The sequence below is a fragment of the Trachymyrmex cornetzi genome, unplaced genomic scaffold (genome assembly GCF_001594075.2).
Source record: "Trachymyrmex cornetzi isolate Tcor2-1 unplaced genomic scaffold, Tcor1.1 scaffold223, whole genome shotgun sequence".
Lineage (NCBI taxonomy): Eukaryota > Metazoa > Arthropoda > Insecta > Hymenoptera > Formicidae > Trachymyrmex > Trachymyrmex cornetzi.
The window spans coordinates 1,255,510-1,282,277 of NW_017296881.1; the positions used below are offsets into that span (position 1 = coordinate 1,255,510).

Below are 26,768 nucleotides of genomic sequence, written 5' to 3' on the forward strand. Positions count from 1 at the left end.
TTTGAAGAACTGTTTGGCAGACACACAGTGTTCGTCAATATCTGTGCTTGACAAAATCCTTCTTGCAAAACGTTATTATTCTTAAATACCAAGCAAGTTTTAGCTTTCCAGTCGGGATGCGTTTCATCAAACACTATTGGGCTTGGCTTCAAAAATTCTAGCTTTAACCTTATATAAAATACAATTTACAATTAATGTCTTATAGAGTATAGAATTTGCAAAAAATGCAAACTTTATAGAGGAAAGTACTTTGGAAATTCCCGTTTTGGACGGATCACTTCTAAGGGATCCTTCACCTGAATTCCAAATTTCGATAATTGTTCTTCTATTTTGGTATCACCCACCACGCGTTCTCGCTTTACATACCACAATTTTTTCAGCTGTCTACCTATATGTTGCTTGTATAACACCTCCGTGAACTTCATTGTTCTTTATTTGAAATAAGAAGATAAATAATAATATAAATTTTGCAAAAATTTAGAGGTTATGCGGTTTATTAGAAAAGCTTTTCTTTTTATTAATATTAAATTTTTATCAAACTATATAAAAGATCGTACGATAATATTCGATATCGTAACTTACAATAAGAGGTAATGAAATCAAATTGTATGTAATACTTTTTTTAAATCTTCAATATATCTTCGGGGTAAAGCGTAACCTATTTTTCGCATATCTATTACAATTCAAGCTGTATCGGTAATGTAGGATTCTACTATCCTTGTTTTGTCTACGAATGATAAAGCATAGAATGACATAAATAGCGTCTCCCCGAATGCACCGCAAGTAAAAAATAAAGTCGCCTAAAATTGATCTTGAACTTTTTCATAATGAAGGTTACATTCGGATTGGGATACATATAATGGAATTAAAAATTCTAATTAATAAGCAAATATTTCTTTTAGAAATTTTTCTAACGGATATCGAATTAGGGCAAAACTAGAAATCTTATTTCTATAAAAAATTATCACAAAGCCTTGGCAACTTCAGCAAAATACACACACTTTTTATAAAATATTTTTGTATTTAATATTTTACTATATACGTACTCATTTTCAATAACATATAAACCCTCTCCATCCCTTTTTTGTACATATGAATATGATTATGAAAATAAGAAATATACAACAAATGTATATAGATTTAAATTAATTAGTTTTCTTCGCAGCAGCACTAGGATTAAGTATTTTCCGTCTTTGTGCAAACATGTGCAAGTAAAGTGGTGGAAAACCTACAGTGAAAAATATAAGTAGTTATGAATAATTTCATAAATTCATAATTTCACGATTGATTTTTGTATCTACACGTTTTTTATATTCACCTGGAATGTAAAATAGCATAACTGCTATCAGGAGATACAAATAACTAAATGTGAAATTCCATTTGTTTGGTAGAATATAACTCCAAGAGTCAGGATTAGCGTTGGCGTATTTTACAGCAGTATATAAACACAATAGTTCACCAGTTACGCCCAATGGATATAGTATGATGAATGTAGTATATCTAGAAACATGTTTCCATTTAATGCGACTTACATATATGAAAATAATTTTAGACTTAAAATGGTAGAAGAGATTAAACTCACCTCAGCCAGACTAATACACGTGGCACAATACCAGAGATGAGATTTACAAAATAATAGGAGTATCTAATGATCTCTGTAATGGACCATGCGATGAGAGCTAGTGGAAGACCTGGAGACGAAGCAGCATACGTGTAAGGAGTAGCCAGAAGGACTCCGTTTACAAGCATGATACGACTAAAAACTTGAGCCAATGTGATTAAAACATTGGATGGTACCAGCCCGATTCCTGCATGTATTATCTGAAATAAGAAGCTTCTATATAATGAACGATGCATAATTAACACAACACTTTAAGAGATAAATGTACATAGAAGCTAGGTAACACTTAGAGTCTATAATCTATTAAAACATTTCATGAAATTTGTATCTCAGTGTGTGTTATGTTTGTCAATAATTTTAATTAAATTTTAGTCTTAATTTTAACAACTTTTTTGGACTATATAGTTTTTTTTGCTGTTTGATATATTTTCAGTAAAAATAAAAAATCTAAAACTCAATATTTGGCTTAAAGGCTTCAAATAATTAATTATCTGCCTGCCTCATTATATTCAACCAAGTTCTAAGATCGTTGAATACCTCCAATAGAGCTGCATTTTGAAAAATGATTACAGGTAGCTTGGTTTTATTCCACAAGGTATTATCTGAGGAGGAAGATTCAAGATAATATTGTATAATCTGATACAATAAATAACTCCATCTGAAATAAAAGAAGATTTAAACAATAGATCAAAGATAAAGGCTCTCTAGAAATAATCTGAATAAAAATCTTTCAATGCCTATTAGAGAGCCGACACAGGATATTATACAATATTTTTTGCATAAAAAAGTTATTAATTATATGAAAATAGTTCAGAGAATTTCGGATTGTTCATTTTGTTATTTACAAGAAAAAACGTACCCCAAAGTCTGGCCGAGATTATACGACGCCAGATAGAACTTCGAGAAAGTGCTTGGTTTCTTAGATTTCACTCCTGCCATTTTTACGTGGAAATTCGTTAAACGTTCTCAGATAATTCGCGATGAACCAAATTCAAGCTGACACCTTTGCTCTGAAGAATGTAATCACTTTTTAATATGCGCACATGCAACAAAAAAACCTTCAAAAAAATCGTGCGCCTTCGAACATTACGTAATTATTTATAAGAAAAAAAACTGCGAAGTAAGCATGGCAAAGCATCTCGAATTGCAACTTACTCAGCGACTTTTTATTCTTGCAACGATATACATATTTTTAATGGAACACATCGAGTAATCGACGTGGAGCGACGAAGCATTATTATGAATTACGCACTCCCACCAAAACATCAACTCCCACTCCTCTCAGGGTCGAACTCACAAATCACAATCACAACCAGTGCTGCCAGGTGGTTGAAAAATTGGACGATAGATGGTACGCCAAAAAAATAGTAGATTTGAAACTTATGCGGGGTCTACAATAGAAGTCGTAGCAGTCGTAGAGTCTTAAGTCGTAGAAAATTAACCAATCACAGTAGAATATGAGAAGAATAATCGACTATGATTGGTCAATTTTCTACGACTTAAGACCCTACGACTGCTACAACTTCTATTGTAGACCCCGCATAATTGAAGATGATTGTTAAATTTTTTAGCTGCATAATAGGCTTCAATGCAAGAAAATTAAATAATGGCTACGTTCAGCAGACTCAACAGTTTTGCAACCGTTTTGTGATTCTTTGCTGAGATAGGACTATTCCTTTAAAATTAAAAGTATAATCCAATCAACGCGACGAATCATAAAACTGTTACAAAACTGCTGAGTCTGCTGAACGCAGCCAATATGAAGGAAGAAATATGATTGGTCGCGGTAAATAAGATAAGTCATCGCATCTGAGGGATTTGATATACTCTGCATAGGAACGTGCCTCGAGCTTTTACCCCGGATCTACAATAGGTGTTTTAAGCCTTAAGCCATAAGAAATTGACCAATTACAATCGAATCCGAGAAGAATAAGCGATTCGCCCATATCTTATGGCTTAAGGCTTAAAACCCTATTGTAGATCCGGACTTAGGGTCTTCCAGCAGTTCCAGCTCGCATACCATCGAATGATCGAATCGTATCCAGTTGTATTGTTACACGCGTCAACTCGCGTTGCGATGGTCGCAAGTTGCAAGTAGCTTTGTTTTTGTTTGGGCGTTTGATTTATACGCATGAATAAATTGCACGCTACGCGATCGAATCGCACTACTGGGAGACAAGAGCGAATGAGAGATTGTGAGATAAAAAGTGAGATAAAGAAAAACGATAATCTCTTCTCGAAGAGATAAAAACGTGTTCGCGCACATTACATACACTCGCCGACTTTGGTTTTACGAAGGTCTTGCGAGAGACAATTATTCGAAGAGTACGAAATTCGCACGAATTAACTCTGCAAATTGTCGCAAATTGACTCGAGCGAGCGGGGAAGAATGACGCGCCCCGCCAGGATTTTCACCGCGCGAATTATCACATTTGACATAGTTGACTTCATGCATTTTTCGGTCAGCTGTGGTCGTGACTTATGAAGCAATCTTATTTCTGAGATAACGCAGTAAAAGACGCGCGGTAAACATCCCTGCCTAAATCCTCTCACACTCGTATATAGTAAAGTAAGCGTGAAGGGAATTCTCAAAAGCTACGTAATCCTGCGCGGTGGAAAGTTAACGTCAAGATGCATCGTATTGTCGAGTTGGTCGCAAATAGCGCTTTGCTGTGGATTTTCCTCCAGACCACGATGAGTGTGCTGGTCACCGTCCTGTATGAATTTTGCATTCCCTGGATCATTTGGGGCTCATTGATTGTCGTGGTAGCGTTGAAATTGGCCCGAGTGTCCCCTCCACCCACTGGCACCATACAAGAGGTGCTCGGCGTGAATCCGCTCCTCCTGAGCAAAGATAACTCCGTGTCCGAAAACCACGGTAATGGAGAGCAATATTGCATGCGAGTGGTGGCCCACCGTGGTGGAGGATATGATTATCCTGAGAACAGTTTGTTGGCTTTCCGAAATGTAAAGTTACACCCTTCGACGTAGCTTAACTTTTATAGTGTCTAAGATTTCTGTAGTAGTTAGTCTTTTGTGTGTCTTGATCTTATCGGCTTGTTTAATAATTATTATTGCTTGATAATGTAAGGAAGAAGGAACTAAAAATATATAATAATGCGCATTGTCCTATTTAATCTTTAAATATTTCTTGTAACTTTAAACATACTAATTTTTTCACTTATTGTTTGATAAGCATGTTTATTTTAGATGTATTTCATGGTGCATCGTCTAAACTTTTTACAGAGCAGAGGAAAGGGTTGTAGTGCAGTGGAGCTTGATTTACGCCTAACAAAGGATAACATTCCAATAATATTCCATGATTCAACAATCGAAAGACTCACAGGCCAGACAGGAACGATTAGTGAAATGACATGGGAAGAATTGAGGGAATTTGATATAACTTATAATCACCCACTTAAGTACGATTATATGTATTTCAACTTAATTATAATCTTTTGTATAAAATACATGTCTATAATGTATCTCAGAGTATTTTAACAGAGAAAAATAATTATTTTGCCAAAGGAACAAATTTTCCGAAGGCGAGAAGATCGCACTGTTAGACGATGCATTGCAAGAATGTCTGAACAGCGAGCAAAGAATAATTATAGATATAAAAGAGACAAGGCTGGATGTTGTGCAAGTTGTTCTAGACGCTTACAAAAAATACCCAAAACTGTTCCAGAGAGGTGTCGTGTCAAGTTTCAATCCAATCGTAGTGTACATGGTACGTATAATATAAATGTTGATTAATATAAATACTTAAATTATATATATCTACTTCGACTGTGAATATATTTTTAATTGTATATTCAGATTAGGAAGAAAGAGCCGCGTATTGTTTCGAGTCTCGCTTGGAGGCCATATTTCTTCTCGAGAGCATCATACGTCGGTCTGGAAACACTCGGTCCAGTACGATATCGTAATCTGTTTAAGCATTTGGCAGCTTGCATCTTGGAAATTTTGTACGAATGGCTGCTACCGAGTTTTGTCTACTATGTGGTCGGAATTTCCGTTGTGTTGTTGCACAAGGACATAGTCAACCCGTAAGTAACGTTATTATACAATTAAAATTTTCATGATGTCATATATATGTATTCACAAGAACGAGTGTATGCATGTATAATTTTCATTCCAGACGCGTAATCGAACGATGGTGCGAACGCGGTGTCCGCGTCATGGCATGGACGGTGAATCGGCCGTCGGAGAAAGTGCATTTCTCGAGGTTCCTTAAAGTCACCTATTTAACCGATACGCTACATCTAGAGAAGGACATGTAGTGATGTCCGATATATTTTTGTTCAGTATTAAATTTCAAAGACTTTGTACTATATGCTGGCATTATGCACGTACAAATTTTTATACATTCGATTATACGTCATTGATATCAATTATCTAGTCGGGTCGTAAAAAAAATTGACATAACGACTTACATTACTTTAAACATAGGTTATAAGGCACTTATTTTATAATGTCTTGTACAAGGCACATATGCATGTGCGAATAGCGATAATAAAATTATTCGTTACATTGAGGGGATTTAAATGGACGGAGTTATTAATGGTTTCCCATGCTATATAACGAGATTCATTGTAATTAACTACTGAGAGTAAATTAATTACTACATAAAAAATTTTTTTAAGAGTACACATTAAATATAGAACTATAAAAATTATCCATTTTTCATACATTATCGATAATACGCTTCAAAATAGATTGTTTCTTTCATGATTGCACAGATATTACAATAAATATATATGTAAAAAAGACGAAAAAATATCCTTTCAAATATAATGTCCATAATCACATTTCACAATTAGCACTCTAAATATAGTTATTTAATTGTCAGTAATATCGAATGCAATCTTCGTATTGCTTAGAATAATTAGATAATGTAATGATCTCCTTCTTTGGATAATGCGTAATGTCATTAAAAAAATGGCACGATTTATACATCAGGCCGAGGAGAGATTAAAAACGAGTATCTAAGATTATTATAGCAAAATTGCAAAAGAAAAGAAAATCAGTCGGTTACAAAAATTTGTAAACGTATGATACTTAAGTTTATGTTCAAGACGTCTCTTCTCAAACGATAGTGGTAAGTTTACTTTTACGAGATTCCATACCTTCAATGAGGCCAGTCAATAGATCTTCCATCTCTGTTGTGGCACGTTTCAATTTACAATTGTCATTGCCATCGTACGATTCTACAAAAGCATATGTATACATTAGCTATGTACATATTTACATTTCATGCTGCATAACTTACCGTCAAAGCAGTCATTGGCAACCATATTTTGCAGTCTATCTAATATATCATTAAGATCTCCTTGAATATTTTGCAAACTGCTATGTTGCGAGTGTTTGTCAGGACGCTGCAGGGAAGACGGCGTGTTGTCTCTATGAATGCCACTCGGAGATTGAGAAGCTATCAGTGATGTGTCGTTATCTGTACTACTAATTGCCGTATTGGTCGCGTAATTGTTCTCTTTGCAATTTGAATTGCCAGCTGCTAACCATTGAGAGAAACCACTGTCGGTTGTATTCAATTCTCTCCTTCTTGTTCCTAATTTAACAAGTGTCATATATCATATTCATAAATTTATGAATTTCTTTCTAATTATGTTAATGTATTTTGCACTCACCTCCAATCCAAGTACTTAATTCTATATGATTACTTTCTGATATATTAGCGAATCCAGTACTTGTAGAAGCCTCTTCGATGCAAGGAAGAGCATTAGCATTATTCTCTTCTGCTGTACGTTCTATAGGTGACGATGTATTAAAATTATTCAATGTTAATGTGACATTTCTATGTTGCAATTTGGCTCCTGGTTGGTTTGTGTTGTCTTGTCTGATAATCGGGCTCAATTCGAATTCTAGAGGTAAAGCCGTTAATCTAGATGATAAGGGTGGTAGCATCGGGGTACTTTGCATACGAGTGATAATCTGTGGTACTTGGGCCGTATCGGTGAATAAATATTTCTGTAAAAATTAAACATCTTCAGTGAATAATGCCTAAAGAATCTTTAACTTAATGTACCTTAAGTAATTTTAATCGCTGCAGTTGAGATTCGATAGTCGCTCTATGACGTTGTAATCTTTCTGCTTTTGTGCCCTGTATATCTAGCAACTCAATTTGCAATTGTCGATTTTCTTCTTCCAAGTGCATTATGATACTTTGTAATTCTTTTTGTGGATCTGTTAGAATTTTTCGTTTAACCGTGCTCCTTAACGAGCTGTAATCCGTTCGTCTAGTTTCGTTACTAAAAGAAAATACATTTTCCTACTAAAGAATATTGCATAATTGTTTTTGAAACCATAGAAGTGCAGTTTATATATACAACAAACCTGGCAGCATCTACAACCGAATCCTCTACCGGCACTGTTCTGGTAGGACACAATCTCAGCTTATTTCTAATCAGTTCAAGGATCAGCTTTGTAATTTCACGATGTGAAGTCTACGAAAGAATTGCTTCTGAGTAATATGTTTCACACATAGAAAAGGAATTATAGAAAAGGACTCTAAAAATTATACCTTCACACAAAACTCACGAATTGGATGTTTCAATTTGTGTTTATTTGATATCTTTCCTAAGAGAAAACAGTCCTGACATTGATGATATCCTGTGCATTTTAAACACGTATATCTTGGTCCCTGTACCGGTGTTACCTTACACGAGGAACATCTGATATTATGTACAACTGCAAGTAAAAATTGTTCATTATTATATTTAGATACACGCGAAATTTTGTCACTTACTATGTTCTGCAGATTTTATTCGATTGAATGTTGTTATCCAGATTAATAATGGAGGTTCCTGCATAATCCATGCGGCAAATTCTACTTCAGTAATCCCAAGACCACCCTGAGACTATAATGGATTGACAAAATGATTAAAAAGTTCGTTTTCAATAGATAATGCACACATAAATAGTTCTGTTCACCTTTATAAAACAGGCATCTATATGTGACTGAATCTGTTCATGTCCATATGCTACATTTTCTCCTAGCATTTCTGTTATTTTACAGATATTTGTTAATAAAGTATGCAAACCAGCCCGAGACAAACATGCATTGTGATCAGCTAATTGTTGATATAAATATCCATATTTCTCTTGTAATTTACCATTGCACAGCAATACTAATGCAACTTTTACTGAAAATACTAAAATATTTCCAGTATTTTGTCTGCAATGTTAAACATATTTTCGTATTATTTCAAAATTTCCTTTTTATTGTAATTATTCTTACTAGTATAGATGTGCATATTTAAAGAGAGGTACTTTAAATTACATTGAGATTATATACAATGACACTATTATATAGAGAGATAAAAACTTACTTGTCAAAAGTATGCAGGATATAATTTGTGGCAAGCTTGGTCACAAGGTCAACATCAAAATTGAAATTACTTTCTTTCTGTGCTGCGAAGTAGATGTCAGATAGAACATCCTCAATTTCACTCGGGTCTAAGTTGACACAATTTTCAGTGATGGAGAGTCTATGACGTTCGAATACTCCTGCTATTAATTCCAGCTGTACATGTGTCACTAAGTGAGAATAAAGGAATTTGAGAAAACCAGTGATATTTCATTCAACAGAAAAGATCAGATAAGATTAATTACTTACTATTCAATTCTCTATGTAATATCTGCATTTTTGCAGCAGTTCTATATGATGGATAACGAATAGCGTTGCACTCTTGCATGGACCGCATGATACTCTCCATGATAGAATATTACCACTCTGAATTGCTCGATACTTAACTATAAATAGTTTTCAAGTGCAAAGTTTGAATCTTTGTCAATATAATAGTTAGAAAATCATTTTTTTAAGTTTACATAAAATCAATGGATATATACATTCTTAACTCCATCAGTAAAGTAGAAAAACAAAATAAATAAAATTATATATATAATACTCTTGGTATACTTTTTATGTCCCCGTTTATAAATATCCATTTATACAATCTGTTTAATATATATATGTATATATACAGCATTACATAAAATAATATTAATAATGCTAATACAATTAATTGTACTACAAAATATTACTCCTGTTAGCATTAATTGTTAAAAGATATAGCATTCAATGTTCTACTTGTGCAGTAAATAGCCCAGAAAATGAGTTTTTAATTACAATTAATGTATATAAATAATAATTTAATATTTTCCGTATTTATGATAAATTAAAAGGCGTGATCGATTCGATGACATCAGTTCGAAGAGACATAAAAATACATCGATATAAAGTTGAAACAAATTATAAGTGCGTCAGAGGACAGTATTTTTACGAGAATTATCGAAAGATACTTACTCTCTGTCATCTCGACATAATTTTGTAGTTTAAATATTGATGTAAACAAAAGAAACGATCTTTCACTGTGTTTAACCATGAAACGTAAAATGTATAGAGGACACAAAAGTAGGAAAACATAAAGAGTCACTAGCAGTCGATTAAAAACCGAACCTAACGTGACGAATAGACTAACGATACACTCCATTCTAATAACTATTCATTATTACAGAATCGCGAGCAATTGCACAAGATTGAGTTGCTCAAAGAATTTTCTCAGATAAGATTAGATGCACCGTAAATAAGACGTTCGTATCACGGTTTTAATAGTGCGCTCCAAAAGAGAAAATTACATTACGCGCGAGCGAGACGACAATAGTGTAATATTCTGTAAGACGTGAGCACGTGTTGTAACAAGACATAAAGTTTACGGAGTAATAAATAAGCTATTAGAATAAGTTATTGGAAGACATCCAATCATGTCGGAAAAATTCGAGGACGGGCAATTCAGCGACATTGAGGAGGACACACTGCCTTGGGCGTAAGTTCCATGTGTTTTGTTTATATTCTTAATTCTCAAAAGAGAAAGAGAGAATAATGACAAAAGAGTTAATTAAACTACGCAAGTATATCGAGGATTAAGAATATTTATAAAATTGTTTGCAAATCTGTTGTATTTATTTTTGTAAAAAAGGCTGTTTATTTACATTATATCATTTTGCACAGGCAGAACGAATTTAAAGGAAAACCTTTATCTAATGAATATCCCAAGGAGCAACTCGAAGCAGAAGTGGCCAATCTGCACATTATAGACAGTAAAGAGAATAAGGAAGACAATATCGATGACGATTATTATTGTAACAATGATTACGATTTGGATGAAAAGAAGAATACTGTCATAAAAACAAGTTTACAGAGATCCAACACTCAAACTGAATCTACGAGGGTAATAAATTATCAACCTAAACACAAGCTATTATCTCGTTATGCCAATAAAATTAATTTGGAGCAATATGCGGGTCCGTCATTACCAGGCCACGTGGCCAATGTGCTGATCGAAAGCGACAAACGGGTCAATAAAGATCGCATAAGGATGAAGGACAAAAGTGATCATGCGACGATTGAGAATGTATTGGATTCGCGCATCAAAAACAAACTGCACAAGCTGTTTGAGAAAGGAATACTGGCAGAGATAAATGGTTGTATCTCGACTGGAAAAGAGGCCAATGTCTATTATGCCAAGTCGAAGAATAAAGACGAGATCGCTATCAAAATATACAGAACATCCATTTTGACATTTAGAAATCGGGAAAAGTATATCAGGGGTGAATATCGTTTCGACCATGTGCATTCCCTGAGCAATCCACGCAAAATGGTAAAAGTCTGGGCGGAGAAAGAATTTTCGAATTTAAAGCGTCTGGAACAAGGAGGCGTCCGAGCACCGCGGCCGATTTTGTCTGGTGGTCATCTGTTGTTGATGGAGTTTCTGGGATCGGATGGCTGGGCGGCACCCAAACTTAAGGATGCTGTACTTACAGATTCAAAGTCGAGAACATTGTACAGGGAATGTATTGAAATTATGTGGAAGATGTATAACAGATGCAGGCTTGTTCATGCTGACCTAAGCGAATATAACATGCTGTATCACAACGGATCGATCGTAGTCATTGACGTTTCGCAGGCTGTAGACCGTGATCATTGTAACGCGATGGAATTTCTTAGGAATGACTGTAGCAATATTACAAGTATGACAAAGAAATATTTTATCATCTTACTTGAAGTTAAAAAAGTAAATATATTTGAAATATATAATTTTTTCAGCATTTTTCAAAAAGTACAATGTGGGAGTTATGACGCTCCAAGCATTGTTTGACTTTATAACAGACCCAACTATAAACGAAAATAACATGGATGAATATCTGGATATACAGATGCAGGAGGGAAATGAAGAAAAAGATCCACAGCAACAGGAAGTAGAGGAGGCAGTTTTTAAGCAAGCTTACATACCTCAAAGATTGACACAGGTATCAATGATTATTGCAAATGTATACAATGCATGATCTTTATTCCATTTTGTATGTCTTGGTAGGTGATTAATGTGGAACGCGATATAAATCTCGCGAAATCTGGAAAAGATTTGATTTACAAGACATTGATAGGGTTGAAAGCAGACTTATCGAAGCCTGCGGAAAAACCAGAGGTCCTTGCTAATAAACACAAGGCAGATAGCAAAAGTACGAAGAAAGGGAGCGATATTTGTACCTCTTCCGAGGAGAGTGACGATTCAGATAGCGAAAACGAAAGTGAAACAGGCAGCGAGGATAATAAGATCAAATTTGTAAGCTCGGCTAGGCCTAGAAACGAAAGCCCCGAAAGTAAAAAAGTAAGTGTATTATTTATTTTTCTGCGTAATTATACATTTATTAATTTCAAGTCTAATTAATCTCCGTATTCCAACTTTAGGTGCGCAAGAAGGCAATCAAAGAACAGCAGGCGGAGAAGCGGAAAGTCAAGATAAAAAAACACGTGAAGAAACGTAAAATAAAAGTATCAAGAGGAGGAAAATAAATATTTGTATTTTTAAAAAAATGAGAAAATTATGTAATATGTGCATTGATAATTATTAACTTACTTAAACCTTTAAGTAACGTTTTAAGAAGAAAAAAAGAATACAAAAAATAGCAGGACGCGATTTTTAAAATGTTCGAGTGTAATTTGACTTTAATAGAAAATATGTGCACTATATCCTTTTTTTTGACATTATCTAGTACTTTTCTTCTTCCAACGTATTTCTTGTCATTGACAAAAGACGGCGCTACAATCGCGAGGAAAATAATGAGTACCATCTAATATCCAATTTACCAGAGCATGTTTGAGAACATTGAAATTCAAACTTATCCGGAATGTCAACTGTCAAACAATTGTAAACAATGTAAAAGTGATACATACAATATATCAAACTGTATTGAAAAATCAGCTTCAAGACAGAAGATCTGCTAGATACTGTTCAAGAAGAAAAAAAGAGTAGGTGAATCGGAGTAACATTTTGACATTCGCGATTGTACGTATATTTATATACACGATGATATTTATCTGTGTGGTTGCACGTTAGTGCTGGATGCAGTGATGGATGCAGCCTCTATTGAAGATAGGTTTTTAACAACCGGTTGTTCGAGACTGGATGCAAAACTCGGGGGTGGCATACCTTGTAGGGGTATCACACAGCTTTATGGTGCTGCCGGTACTGGGAAGACACAGTGGGCTCTGCAGTTGTGTCTTACCGTCCAACTGCCGATAACCGCTGGCGGTCTCGGGGCTGGTAACTTTCAAAAAGTTTAGGAAAAATGCATGATGACCTCCACGAGTCTCAGAATAAACAAAAGACTCCAATACTCTGCAACTCTAAAACACAATACCTTTATATTTCTTTATACGAATATTACAATCGTAAAGCACTTGATATATTTAAAAAATTAGATAATTTAATATGATTAAATTTGTGAATAATAAATTTCTGCTGTTGCATTTTCTCTTTTTCTTTTATCTGGAATCCTTTTTAAATATTTTATGCTATTATAAAATGTTTATGGTGAAATTACTGATGTTTACAGGTGCCATATACATTTGCACAGAAAATGCTTTTCCTTCAAAACGAATGCAACAATTGCTGACGAAATCAGAGATAGCCAAAACTCATTCTGTGAATGGGGATGTGATACTTGTGGGCCATGTAGCTACTAGTGTAATTAAGATATATTATCTATTAATTGAGGGATAAAGCAATGTAAAGAAATTATATACCGTTAACTGTACATTGCTGATGAATGTTAAAGGAACAGTTGGTATTGTGCCTACAACGCAGAGTTCCAGTGCTGATGAATACTCGTAAAATAGGATTGTTAATTATCGATTCGATAGCTGCCCCTTATAGAGTAGAAGATTGGAATGATGAGCTACAATGCAGAACTAAGAGGAGCATTGGAAGGCAATTGCACGAACTTTGTAAAAACAATGATTTGTGCGTGATCTGCATTAACCAGGTAAACATATTTTAAATAAATGCATTGTTATATTGCATGCTGATATATCTGTTTTCTAGGTTTCTGCAGTTATAGATGGTCATAGACTTATTTCTGAAGGTGCGAATGAGCAGCCAGCTTTAGGATTAGCATGGTCGAGTATGATAACCACCTCTATATATCTCTACAGAAGACTGTCCTCGCGATACGCTTGCGTAATGCTTGCTTCATATTTACCGAGGATTACTTTTCAATTTGAGGTGGAAGAATCTGGTGTCAAGGAAGCTGAATAAAATTTGTGTTATACAAAACAAAAACATCTTTATTCCACAAGTTTGTATATATCGCGAAATATATTTTCGTCCAAGATTTTCGTTACATTTGTCGCTTTATAATCGGACAATATAGCGGCATCAAACGGATCCGCCGTTCTCACATCTATATTTTCGATATCACAGTTTAATATTAACCTTGAAAGTAAATATAATATTAATAAAAAAAATAATTATGTGTATATCCCAAACAGTAATTGTACCTGAGAGAATGGAGGTAGGTTCTGCGAGGTTCTATATCTTTGCCTTCGCTATATGTATAATCTCCTATGACTGTATGACCAATGTAATGACAATGTACTCTCAATTGGTGCCTTCTACCTGTACCAGGTGCTAGCAAGATTTTAGTGGCAGGCTTTCCTTTCCAAAACCCATGTTCCAATACAACCAGTATTGTGTAAGATCTGCGTGGCTTGTCGCAAAAGATACTGTCACTTATGCACATCTTATGATTACCAGTCTTTTCTCGAATATCAGCACCTAGATCAAGAAAGAGACCAAGATGAGACTTTGACTTTTCAAACTGGCTGTTACTATATATTTAACATTTTCCAGCAAGGACACATTTGCCAACGTTAAACAAGGATGAAATGATTCATTATGTTATACTAGGTTTGTTTTTGTGATTAAATTAATATATACTTTGGAACTTGAAGTGAGATAGATATATGTTCGATATTTAGCAAAGTGATGAGAGTTCTAGTGCAGGAACAAAAAACAGATCTATATAGGATCTTTGCTGGAAACGCCCATTGTTGCATTATCACAATTCCTAACCAATAGGCTTGTCGATTACGATATGAGGTTCGTGTATGTGACCATGTACCAATGCTAAATAAAATTTTTGCACTTTATGATTTTCGAAAGCGGATGACGCTGCTCTGGCCGCCCTTTTATTCAACGCTATGCACATCACGCCGCTCGTGGGATAATCTAACCGATGCACAAAGTGAAATTCATGGCACAATCGTGGATTAACCAAGTCCGGCAGCATCTGTCGCAATTCCATTTGAAGAGTATTCTGAAAACATTAATACCTGATTTACGGACACATTAATTGCAAGCACTTGAATGAGAATGTCCTCACCTTTCGGTCAGGATTATTACTATTTATGTACATGTCGTAAGGCTTATCGATTATTAAAAAGTTCTCGCTGCGATGCATAATCTTGACAGATTTATACTTCTTGTACCAATTGTTCAACAGTCTCTTGATGTACGAATGTATCAAACGAATTATCGTGTACATGACATTGCAGACGATCAGCGTACACGAGTGTAAGAATTTGTTAACGTTTACTCTAACCATTGTAGAGCAAGATATGTTTACCTCGACTCCGAACGATGTTTTCACATTGCGGCCATTTTCAGTTGTTTGCATACACAGGCGGGGGAACGTTATATATACATCACATGCACATAGCATTTGACATATATGCTGAATCCATTCATGTGTACATACATACAGGGTGTTCCGAATTTTTGCGAATCAAAATATCACAGCAAGAAAATTTTCGAAAAATTAAAATTAAATAAAAGTTATATGTATATTTTTATTTCAAACAGCAGTTTTTGAGATGTAAGGGTTTAAATATAGTTAATTACAGATTACAACCGTTTAGACGGCCACCTGTTCATGAATTTTGCGTGAAATAATAATAATAAATGCGCATTCTCTCTCTTCACCATCTAAACACAATCCGTAGTATATACGTAGTAATTGGCTTTTGAAAATTTAATTCTTACTATGGTATTTTGATTTGTGAATTTTGAGACACCCTGTATACATACAATATGTATTTATAATCTTATACTTTCATACATCTATTTTACGATAATCAATGGGTGCTTTTCAACACAGACACACACATGACACGGTGTGACACCGTGCATCATTATATCCTTGTTGTTCGCCAATGTTAAACAAGGCTGAGATGATCACTGTGTTGTACTGAATCGCTTGTTGGAAGGCACCCAATAATTTTATGAATCATGCATATGCAAACTATGCGGACTTTCATATGACGTGAGTCTGCGCGATGTGTAACATAAGGATGTGAGAATGTACAAAGATGCGTGAGAGTGCATAAGAGAGAAAACGAGAACGGACGTACCTTTGTCTCTTCTCGATTAAGAGACTTGAGAGGTTTTTGTTTTCCTTCTCATGTTATATGTTTTTTTTTATAATTCTTCATTTCTTTTCTGCTTTTAATTATTTTGCTTCCCCTAATTTTTTAAATCTTAATTATAATCAATTGTTCAACATAATCATAGTAAATATACATGTATATATTATATGAAAAACTCATTGCAAAAGTAAAAATATAATATCTATTAGGTCGTATGAACCATGGCAAATCTTAACTTATTATTGGAAGTAAGTAATATAGGTAATGCATTTCCTAATATGTAGAATATCTAAAATCGACGCATAATATAACTTTTAAGATATTTACAAATTCAATTTTTAAGAAACATCTTTCATAAATGCACAGATATTTTACACACTGGTGATAATATAATACTTTTTTAATATCAATATAAAGCTATATTCCGAAATTCACTGTCAGCGCTGAAGATCTATAGCTTACATTAAGTGTACGACAAATTTTCAGCACTGACAGTAAAATTTGGAACGCAGCCATAATTAGTCACTAGCAAACAATGCGGAAAATTGCGTTTTCTGATAATTGAAATAAGGAATTATCACGCGGATAATATACATTAAGTGTACTACAAATTTTCAGCACTGACAGTAAAATTTGGAACGCAGCCATAATTAGCCACTAGCAAACAATGCGGAAAATTGCGTTTTCTGATAATTGAAATAAGGAATTATCACGCGGATAATTGATGAAGACGTAGGAGATTTGTATGTAGAACGGCTATACATTCTCATTTACATAGATGACACAAAGTTTGCGCCGACGAGATACGTATCTAGAGAGGAATCGAGTGCCATACACAAAAAGATCCTCTCTCGACATGTATTCGCTCAAGGAGATTGCATTCATCGTGTCTGCTCGACGTAAAATATAATCGAGCGATCGAGCAAATGAAAGGATTTTTCATCTTGTTATTACATCATATTTTATTTACTTTAACCCTTCTATCAGAAGTGATTCTGTCATAAAGATAGAATCTAAACGTAGAGATAATAATATAAATTTACACAAGACTAAATCTCTCGATTATCAAATTACGTCGTTCAAATTATTTCAGTATTATTATATCTCAAAAACAAAATTGCATTAATTATAAAACAAATTTAAAGTATATTAAATTCATGAATGCAAGGAAAGCACTTTTTTTATTGTTCATCACTGAAAAATTGAAACATTATCCTGATTAGAGTATAAGATATAAGATAAAAGTTAATCGACGTTAAAAACGATCGATTAGATTAATGAGAGTGTACTTAGAGAGTTACTTCAAGTTACTTCGCGCACTTATTTGGTACTTCGTGTGCAAATGTATGCACGTGCATGCACGTCGTCCGGGGAAAATTTGTGCAATCCGAGCATTCGTACCGAATGCAGGTGACGGTAGCGGTGGCACGCTAGATGAGACGGGGAAACGTTATGCAAGTTTGCAGCACAGAGAAGTCTATTGCGTCAGAGTGGATCGTCAGTTCTACGTGCAGACCGAGAAGTCGCGATGTTTAGGCTTTTTACTTTTTATAATTGGAGAATATACATTTCACGCGCTTGTTATTACCATTGACATTTAAACGCGTCAACCACGTGGAGCAGAGGTCAATTAATTTTTTCCGTAAAGGAGATATAAACATTTTAAGCTTTGCAAATCTTAACTTTTCATAAATTTTTTATTCAATTCAAAATATATGATAATAATATAATAATAATAATAATAATAATAGAATATAATAGATAGATAATAATACATGTATAAATAGTAATAACATCACTATAATTTGATGGCTCTTGCGCTAAAGTGTGGATTTTCTGATCATTCCACTGACAGAGGAAAAATTAATAAAATAAATTGAATGATGCGGTTACGTAGACCATGATTAATTAAGCACGAGAAACACGGTGTCTGTGCTACGCGTGTTCTTATATCTGCACATATACATGATGTAGGCAGTTCTCCTCAGTTTTACATCGTAAAGCTTAAGAAAAGATGCTGCTAAGCATACATTTTTACGTTCTTTCGCGTAGCATAGATCGGAGCGATATATCAAGGACCACGTCAAAGATACTACGTGAGACGATTTAGAGGCGCTCCAGATGATTACGAGTTAACGATTTGCGGTGCAACTCTGACGGGAGTCTCGATCAGCGAGCGATATAGAGCGCGAATCTTCTCGTGAGCATACGCTTACGTACACGCCGATCCGATTCTTTTCCATCGATCCCGTGCAGCATCTTGTGACACACTTGCGTCGAACGTTGCTGTAAATCTTGCCGATTGCACCAAACTATGATCTAGAAACGCGGATGAGCCCCGGGATATATAAAGAGCGGAGCAGACCTCATGTTTGTCATTCCCTCGAGAAATCCATCCTGCGCTGAAAGGGTAGCAACAAGAGATAGGGAGAGCGAGTCTCCCCCGGAGGGATAGCTAGAGTAACAGAAATTCGATTTCTTTTTTGTCAGCTGGAGAGCATTATGGGAATCGTCAATATGCTTAAGGTGAGAAGAAATAATATCTAACTTCACACGAAACATGAAACTAATGGATGTATCTTCAAATATATCGAAATTTATAAATCACTTTGTTGGGAAGAATTGATCATGTATTCATGAGAAAGTATATTTATTTTTGGCATCAATAACAAATATTGTGCTTAAATCATAAATATAATGTGTTTTTAGATACATCTTTGACAACATTACATTAAGATTTTATCTCGACAAAAATTTATATAGCATGGAAATTATGTAATACTTGCAATCATACAATTAATTATTTAATCTGATGTATGGCATTAGATACAGAGAGAATTGTTTAACATTTTGACGCAAAATTAACATTATTTAAATACTTTTGTTATAATATATATACTTAATGATTTATAAAATTCTCGTCACAGATCAGTGGAACGTTTATTGCGATGTTAGCCGTGGTGCGTTCGGAACCTCCGGTTAATTCGTATCTACCTCCAGGACCGGGCACCTCTGGTGCGAATGGCGGTCGGACCGACCTGTCCACCCAGTACGGAGCGCCGGATTTCAATAACAGAGGTGATGTTAATGGAAACAGTGGCACAACAAGTTTCGGAGGACCCAGCGCAGGTAATGGTCCGTCAAAACTTTACGACGTACCCATCAGAGGAAGTGCCGGCGGAAATGGTTTAGGTCAGTTTCGAGGAAATGGATTTGAGGGTGGACAACCTTCTAGCTCTTACGGCGCTCCTAACGGTTTTGGTGAAAACCGTGGCAACGGAAGAAAACCGTCGACTAGCTATGGCGTTCCCGACTCAAGTGGGAATAACAGGAATGGTTTCGGAAATGGAGGTAGCGAAGGAAGACCATCCACTAGTTACGGACTTCCTGATGCAAGTAGGAACAACGGCGGTGGTTTTGGAAATGTAGGCAATGAAGACAAACCGTCGATTAATTACGGCATTCCCGGCGCAAATGGAAACAAAGAGGGTGGTTTCGGAAATGTAGGTAACGGAGGAAGACCATCGACTAGCTACGGTGTTCCCGGTGCGAATGGGAACCAAGGTGGTTTTGGAAGCGGAGGTAGGCCATCGACTAGCTACGGTATTCCCGATGCGAGAGGTAACAAAGGGGGTGGTTTCGGAAACGGAGATATCGGAGGAAGACCGTCGACTAATTATGACGTTCTCGGAGCGAACGGAAACCACGGGGGCGGAAACGGTGGCAACGGAAGGCCCTCGAGTAATTACGGCGTACCTGGAGCAAATGGAAATACGAATGGTAAAGGTCACTTGAATGGAAATAATGGCGGAGGATCATCGAATAACTATGGATCTCCGAATGGATTCGGTAAAGGTTTATCAACCAGTTACGGTCCACCTAATAGAGGTGGAAATGATAATCATTATCCATCGGGAGACTCAAATAGAGGAAGTTTTGTAAACGGTGGAATTAACGGCTATCCATCTGGAAGTCCAAATGGAAACGCAGGAAATTTTGGGCACGGTGATGAAAGTTTTGGCAGAGGGGGACAAGGAAGAGGAAGAAGTACTGGCGAGGGTTATAATGCCAACGCGCAAGAAGAAAGTACTGTAAGTACAGTATATAAATCTCATTAAAATAATTGGGTTAAGAAGCGAATGAGACAATTATCAGAGATGAATTGTAGAAACATTTTTTTCAGAAATATTTACCAGATTTTCTGATATTTGTCAGACTACATACTTTTACTTTTAATACAAACTTGAAAATTATCTCACGTTATCTCATTTTTTCAGGAACCGGCAAAGTACGAGTTTTCATATAAAGTGAAGGATCAGCAAACCGGCAGCGATTACAGTCACACGGAGACTAGAGACGGTGACCATGCTCAAGGCGAGTTCAACGTTTTGCTTCCAGATGGTAGGAAGCAGATTGTTGAGTATGAGGCTGATCAGGATGGATTTAAACCGCAAATTAGATACGAGGGCGAAGCGAATGCCGACGGAGGATATGGCTCCGGCGGACTGAATGATAACAATGACGGTTATTCTTCTGGTCGACCGGGTAGCGAAAGCGGTGGCTTTGCGAATAACTCAGGATTTAATGGAGGCAGTAGTAACGGTGGTTATCCAAGTGGTGGCCCCGGCGAGGGAAAGCTCGGTGGATTTAATAGCGGAGGCAGCAGCGGTTATCAGTCGGGAAGACCAGGTGCGATAAGATTGCGATCTGCCGTTTAATTGAATCAAAGTGACGCGAAAGACAAGTGGCAATTTCCAAGAATGTATTGAAAAACTTTTGTATAACAATGAGATATTTAAATTCTGTATATTAAATCCTATATTAAAAAATCAAATTTTAAAATTAAAAAGTATTAATATTCTATTATTTTAAAAACTTGATTTTTCTCTCACTCTCTTTCACTTTTGTTTATAAAGTAATAAAGAGAACACATAATTTCCGCAGAAAAATAATAAATTACTTTACGCGTATCTATATTTTAACTATTTATAATTCTTTGATTGAAAATCGATTTATGTTTTATAGCAGGACAATCCTTTGGTCGAGATAATACTGGTGATTTGAGCAATGATATCGGCGGCTACTTTTCTAATTCTCCTAACAACAACATTGGCGGCAGTGACAATGCGAATGGTGGAAGTAATAGACAAAACGGTGGTAATAGTGGATATCAATATTAAAAGAACACATAATTCAATAGATTTAGAGACTACAACTATTTTGGATAATTTTGCATAAAGGTGACGAATTAAACGTAAACAGTTATTTAACATAAAATTAGTTGTATATTTAGCTAAATTAATTATTATTATTTGATAGTAATCACATGGATAATGGGAAATTTCCATATATTACTATATTATTATATCATATTACCGTATTATGCGTTTACGAAATTTTTTTATCAACAAGAGAAATAAATTTATTAAAATATAAAGATATATTTCTTGCGCTCTATAGATTCGCGTGTTAAATAAAATTTATAAATTCATATAAATTTATTATTAATGTTTTGCGTTCATAGCACGACTTATTTAAACTTGTGTAGCAACTTTTAGTTAGTGAGCAACAAAGAAAAAATAAACAAATGTATAACTGACATTGATACAAAAGTTTTCTTTATTATTAGGATCCCAAAAATTGTATTTTTTTTTTACTTTATGAACGAACAATTTACTGAAGCATATACGAGCCATTCTGCTTCATCACATCTCTCTGAAAGCTTCATGATATCAATTTTTCGCAATTTCGAAATTTTTTTTATTTACTGACAAAATACTGATTGAGGTGATTTTTTATGTTATTCGAAGAGCTGAACTTTTTTTTATTACAAAGACAATTTTTTAGAGAAAGGAACAAATGATAGTTAGAAGAGACGAACTCCAGAAAATAAAAAGGATGGGATAGAACATCCTAATCAAACGCCAGCAACTTGTTTCGAACATACTTTGGTCGTTTGAAACAAGTTGCTAGTGTTTGATTGGGACGTTCTACCCTATTCTCTTTACTGTCTGGACCTTTCACCCCTTCTGACTACTACTTGTAGACTGAAATACACGTACGTAATAGAACAGAATGGCTCGTATATACTTCGATAAATTGTGTTGCTTTTAGTTAAAAAAGAAAACGTAAAAGAAGGAAAAGAACTTTTGGAGTCACTCAATATAAAACGTGCTTTTCTTCATACTGTTCATTGCGATCAGTCGAAAGACAAACCTTCGATTTCTATATGCTTTAAAAATATATACGAACAAAAATATATACGAAAATATTATATAATATTTTTTAGTAAAATTAGCACGAAGAGCCAGACATCGAATTTAACCGTTATATGGAATTAGATATTGTATGTGTGCATGCAGCTGCGTAGAATAATTTCGTCCTCTTATGCCGAACTAATTTCGCACTTCCGTGGCGTGCTCGGGGGAGCGCAACCTTAAGGGTCGCACGACGCGCTCGTACGACAAAGATTAACACGGCAGAAACATAGCCGATGTGTACAATTACGTAGCTCTGTATCCGGCTTGCGTTATACCTCGTGCGACCCGCTCGCTCGGCCGTCGACAGAGGTCGCGGTTTCCCAAACGGCCCCCGCGATGTGCCCACACACCGACGAGAGAATCGTGAAAGGCGACACAAAAGTCACCTCCGATTCCGTTGTTTTGATGGACTCAGATATGAATTTGACCGATCTGAAACGATAAAAAGAATTTCTCTGAGAAAATTATTTAAAAAATCCTCTAACACTTTAAGAGAGAGAAAGAAAAGATCAAAAATAAAAATATGCATATCATATATTTAATTTAAAATTATTACGTGTTTATCGTAAAGACATTAAAATTTGAGACTTTCCTATAATAAAGAAAAAATTTAACATTAAATCTTATTTCTTTGAATGCTTGAAACGGAAGGAAAAAGATTTATTTGACTCTTCTATTTCTTTGAAAGAAATGTCTGCGTAAATATTATTGTCCCAAAATTTTTCACGTAAATTCCGATTTTTTTTTTTAAATAAAATATCTTTGTCCACAATCTTTGTCTATATTGCATAAGTTTCATGCAGGACGATTGTGCGTCTTAGTTAGGTGGACATTTTCGTGACGCGGCGTGAAATTCTCGCATTCACACGGGACGACGCATCGGTAATATTTCATAATTAGTTGCAATTCAATTTGTATGGCGGTGATATGCGTTCGCGTATGCGTAGACACACGCGTGCAAATGCGCATAAATATAGCCAGCGCAACCAGGAACAAGAGAAACAGGTTCCAGCCACGGTACCGTAGATCCTTAAGGCATCATTGAGCGAATGGTAAACCAGCTGCGCCCGCTGCTCGGGATTTCACTGTAAATGTCAACCTAAGGCACGCGAAACGTCCCTCCGATTTAAAGGAAAGTCGTTCCGCAAGCCGAGCCGTATAATAAAGTCATTGCACGAACGCGAAGGGATGAAAGACGCGAAGAGGTAGTTCATTCAACTACCGACTCTCGCATGCGCGCCTCCAGAGGATGCTTCACCCTTGCAATCTCTTTCTCTTGTTTTCGCATGAAAATATATATTAGCAAGGAAATGAAGTTAATGTTCTTCGTCAACTTTCATAGCATGAATCGCTTATTCATGAGAAAATGTCAATGGCTCGCATTAAAGCGACAAAATAAGAAACAAACGAATAGGATATAACAATATCGTCTTTGTCAATCGAGTTGCTTAAGCGATATTATACGGCTAGAAGGCTGATCGAATAATCAGATACTTATAAAAGATTATTGTAATTGATACGCGAGGAAATTCACCCGCCTTGCCCCGAACTTTCCAAACTTTCCTAAAACGCCATGATCGTTTTTTAATTTCAAAAGGTGAAAAAGGTATTGTTATACGTGTTGCGGAGCGACGTAGCCCCGTTACGCTTAAACAGAGATACTTGCCGAGCACATTAGAAAGTTGCGGACTTTATGAAAGTACATGAGTCCAAGTATCGTTAATTACCGCTCCTCCGCGAGTGCGAAGTGGTCTAACGTCCACGAGGATGCTAAACGCCGCCCTCACCGTCAAAGATCAGTCTAATTATTTTACAGCGATGTGAAAATTGCCAGATCATCGCAAGACAATTTCGCGCCATTCGATACTTCCTGTCAGTGAAGTCTAAAATCCTTCATATCTTTAAAACATCAAGTTATTCTCACATTGCTATGATATTTTGTGCTTCTCGATTTATGTAAATTAAAAAATATTAATTAATCTATAGAGGGTGAAAAAAAATCGTATATGTAGATAGAACATCCTGAAAGATAGCACCATACTTGAAGAAAAAATATCGTGCTGATAATAACTTATCGATTCCAGCGATATTTCTCGTTAATACTAGCAGAAATCTATATTCTGCAATTATCTTTAAACATTTTCTGCATTTTTTATACTAAAAAACCAAAATTGAAAAGATGATGTGTTCCAACTTCCCGATATTTTCCTTCTAAAGTATAAGAAAACGATAAATATTTCCACTTAAGCATTCTTTGATTGGCAAATTGGTAAAATTTTTTCTTCTGCTTAGTCAAGCAAATGCATCTATAGCATTAAGTGGATTACATTCTAAAGGTGTGTGAATAGTTTGAATTCGAATCGAATTAAATCAAATTACAGTAGATTAGATTTGAATTCATTTTTTTAATCTAAGAAATTCCAAATTGATTACTTTAAAAATTTCAAATCAATTCCGTATTTTATTTACGCTTTGTTTAAAGGAGAGTCGTGCAATATTGAGCGACCAAAGTTAGTTCTCACTTCTAATGAACAGACGTTTCATAGGATCATTGAATCACGTTTATTTAAAAAAAAATTTAAAACTAAAACTATAAGGACTTTTTGTGCTCTTTTTTAATATGTAAGAATTACCATCGTTTTACGCAGAAAAAAACTAAATTTTAATAAATATTTGTATGAATAATTTTAAGTATAAGTAAATATTTACTGAATATAAACATATATTTATTTGATACAAAAATCATTAATTTGATTTAACTATTATTTTTACTAAGTAAATATTTATTTACAGTAAATAAATATTTACTTAGTAAACATATATTAAGATTTAGTAATTTTTTTTCAGTGTAGTATGTTTTACATTTTAACAATGAGCATAAAAAATTGTTATTCTGTCTAGATAAATTAGCTGGAAATAATCTTTGGGATCTGATAAATCTCACACCTCTCGGTATAGCATTTCGCGACGAGGCGTCTTGTTACCGGGCGCACTTAGGTGTTTTCGGCCATATTCGGCGATGCATCTGGACATCTTTACGATCCAGGCAAGAGGACCCGTCGGTAACCCACGGCTGCTCTCCGTCTTTCTCCTCTCTCGCTCTTCACAAAACGTAATCGTTTTTGTAGCCGGTCCGGTTCTCGGCGTCACCGACCTACCGGAACGCGTCGCGCCGGGCTCGAGCGCGACGCCCGACCTGGACCAGGTATGAAAAGATGAAACGGACATGTGGAAATTCCATTGTGATTTTCGCCTATATTTCCTTTTTTTGCATCGATGAACCCGAAGACATGGAAGTAAAACCTTTGCGTCGTCCATTTTTAAGATCCACGATGAGATGCTCACGGAATTTAATATAAATCGTTTCAAGAAACATAGAAAAGAGAGAGTCAATAAAAAAACATAATGACTTCATTTTAATTCTTAACGTCAATAAACAGTCAAATTTTGTAACAAAAAATCATCATTTTGATTTTCATAACATTAACATAAAATCATATTGACTTGATGTGTTTCTTGGGGTTTACAATTTTTATTCATATCTCATAAAAAAATGCAAATAGTAATAATTTGAAACATTTGAGTCATTGTGTCTCGCCATTGTAAAAAGTACAAGCTTCGATCTGTGAAGAAATGATCTATCAAGATATTCCATGTGGAATATCTCGTTATGGATGCTGGGATGAATCGCGAGGAACGCGTTAGCATTGAAAAAGAGCAGCTTCCTCCTTAGCAACAGTCGAAAGTAGAAAATCATGCTACTAAATTTAGATTAAAAGTGGACGTTGAAGAAAATACAAAAGCTCGTAGCAGGAGTACCCGAAGCACTGATGTGCACCTCTCGTCTTACAAATCCGATTCTTATGTACCTATAAATCTACAAATCTGAAGGATTGCGGAGCAAATTCGCTCGGACGCCGTGGCAAGTGCAGCTGTTTCTCGCGGGAATTTATCGTGAAGGATCCCTCCGAACGGGTCTTAAACCGGGTGACTCCTCGCAGGACAACGTATCGAAAGAAAAATCCAAAAATATCCTCGGGGCCCCGTTTGCGATCTCATGCGAAGAAGAAGAGAGATCCCGTCGTCCCAGCAGAGAGAGAGG

The 26,768-nt window shown here is 35.4% G+C and overlaps 8 protein-coding genes across 13 annotated transcripts in view; 4 read left to right on the forward strand and 4 right to left on the reverse strand.

Annotated features, from left to right (window-relative positions):
• The window catches only part of mRpL37 (mitochondrial ribosomal protein L37), a 2,080-nt gene extending 1,234 nt beyond the window's left edge, over window positions 1-846 (reverse strand). The window contains exons 1-3 of the mRNA XM_018506018.1: window positions 583-846; window positions 250-429; window positions 4-168 (exon numbers count right to left, since the gene is read on the reverse strand). Of these exons, the coding sequence (XP_018361520.1) occupies window positions 4-168; window positions 250-425 (341 nt within the window). The 5' untranslated portion in view covers window positions 426-429; window positions 583-846. The remainder of the gene's footprint in view (window positions 1-3; window positions 169-249; window positions 430-582) is intronic.
• A 185-nt stretch (window positions 847-1,031) lies between these two features.
• On the reverse strand, window positions 1,032-2,866 carry Hacd1 (3-hydroxyacyl-CoA dehydratase 1). Of its 2 annotated transcripts, XM_018506061.1 has the most exons (6): window positions 2,777-2,866; window positions 2,481-2,631; window positions 2,159-2,279; window positions 1,583-1,821; window positions 1,319-1,500; window positions 1,032-1,228 (listed from the first exon to the last, which is right to left on the reverse strand). In XM_018506061.1, the coding sequence occupies exons 2-6, from the start codon at window positions 2,558-2,560 to the stop codon at window positions 1,146-1,148; spliced, it is 705 nt and encodes a 234-aa protein (XP_018361563.1). In that variant the 5' UTR covers window positions 2,561-2,631; window positions 2,777-2,866; the 3' UTR covers window positions 1,032-1,145. The 2 variants fall into 2 exon arrangements, with proteins under 2 accessions (XP_018361563.1, XP_018361562.1); XM_018506060.1 differs by lacking the exon at window positions 2,777-2,866 and having other exon boundaries at window positions 2,481-2,736.
• A 777-nt stretch (window positions 2,867-3,643) lies between these two features.
• Window positions 3,644-6,169, forward strand: LOC108760210 (glycerophosphodiester phosphodiesterase 1). The gene is made up of 5 exons (XM_018506021.1): window positions 3,644-4,588; window positions 4,868-5,043; window positions 5,150-5,351; window positions 5,441-5,670; window positions 5,763-6,169. Exons 1-5 carry the CDS (start codon window positions 4,253-4,255, stop codon window positions 5,902-5,904), a joined length of 1,086 nt encoding a protein of 361 aa, XP_018361523.1. The 5' UTR covers window positions 3,644-4,252; the 3' UTR covers window positions 5,905-6,169.
• A 361-nt stretch (window positions 6,170-6,530) lies between these two features.
• Window positions 6,531-10,004, reverse strand: LOC108760325 (dystrotelin). Its single transcript, XM_018506205.1, has 11 exons — window positions 9,948-10,004; window positions 9,258-9,394; window positions 8,971-9,178; window positions 8,573-8,816; window positions 8,388-8,499; window positions 8,163-8,329; window positions 7,976-8,085; window positions 7,668-7,890; window positions 7,270-7,609; window positions 6,894-7,190; window positions 6,531-6,831 (listed from the first exon to the last, which is right to left on the reverse strand). Exons 2-11 carry the CDS (start codon window positions 9,355-9,357, stop codon window positions 6,710-6,712), a joined length of 1,923 nt encoding a protein of 640 aa, XP_018361707.1. The 5' UTR covers window positions 9,358-9,394; window positions 9,948-10,004; the 3' UTR covers window positions 6,531-6,709.
• A 193-nt stretch (window positions 10,005-10,197) lies between these two features.
• On the forward strand, window positions 10,198-12,505 carry RIOK1 (RIO kinase 1). The gene is made up of 5 exons (XM_018506209.1): window positions 10,198-10,467; window positions 10,653-11,671; window positions 11,748-11,950; window positions 12,016-12,309; window positions 12,390-12,505. Exons 1-5 carry the CDS (start codon window positions 10,406-10,408, stop codon window positions 12,492-12,494), a joined length of 1,683 nt encoding a protein of 560 aa, XP_018361711.1. The 5' UTR covers window positions 10,198-10,405; the 3' UTR covers window positions 12,495-12,505.
• An 8-nt stretch (window positions 12,506-12,513) lies between these two features.
• LOC108760329 (DNA repair protein XRCC3) lies at window positions 12,514-14,238 on the forward strand. Of its 2 annotated transcripts, none has more exons than XM_018506212.1 (5): window positions 12,514-12,950; window positions 13,039-13,245; window positions 13,538-13,668; window positions 13,760-13,966; window positions 14,026-14,238. In XM_018506212.1, coding segments are annotated over exons 1-5 (759 nt in total). In that variant the 5' UTR covers window positions 12,514-12,949. The 2 variants fall into 2 exon arrangements, with proteins under 2 accessions (XP_018361714.1, XP_018361715.1); XM_018506213.1 differs by having other exon boundaries at window positions 13,051-13,245.
• Window positions 14,239-14,248: 10 nt separating this feature from the next.
• Window positions 14,249-15,654, reverse strand: LOC108760328 (RNA pseudouridylate synthase domain-containing protein 1). 2 transcript variants are annotated; one of them, XM_018506210.1, is made up of 4 exons: window positions 15,365-15,654; window positions 15,055-15,298; window positions 14,481-14,757; window positions 14,249-14,415 (listed from the first exon to the last, which is right to left on the reverse strand). In XM_018506210.1, exons 1-4 carry the CDS (start codon window positions 15,584-15,586, stop codon window positions 14,268-14,270), a joined length of 891 nt encoding a protein of 296 aa, XP_018361712.1. In that variant the 5' UTR covers window positions 15,587-15,654; the 3' UTR covers window positions 14,249-14,267. The 2 variants fall into 2 exon arrangements, with proteins under 2 accessions (XP_018361712.1, XP_018361713.1); XM_018506211.1 differs by having other exon boundaries at window positions 14,279-14,383.
• Window positions 15,655-18,812: 3,158 nt separating this feature from the next.
• Window positions 18,813-21,645, forward strand: LOC108760326 (pro-resilin). 3 transcript variants are annotated; one of them, XM_018506208.1, is made up of 5 exons: window positions 18,813-18,932; window positions 19,334-19,913; window positions 19,989-20,497; window positions 20,684-21,095; window positions 21,432-21,645. In XM_018506208.1, the coding sequence occupies exons 1-5, from the start codon at window positions 18,909-18,911 to the stop codon at window positions 21,584-21,586; spliced, it is 1,680 nt and encodes a 559-aa protein (XP_018361710.1). In that variant the 5' UTR covers window positions 18,813-18,908; the 3' UTR covers window positions 21,587-21,645. The 3 variants fall into 3 exon arrangements, with proteins under 3 accessions (XP_018361710.1, XP_018361708.1, XP_018361709.1); XM_018506206.1 differs by having other exon boundaries at window positions 19,334-20,497; XM_018506207.1 differs by having other exon boundaries at window positions 19,334-20,497; window positions 21,435-21,645.
• The last annotated feature ends 5,123 nt before the right edge of the window (window positions 21,646-26,768 follow it).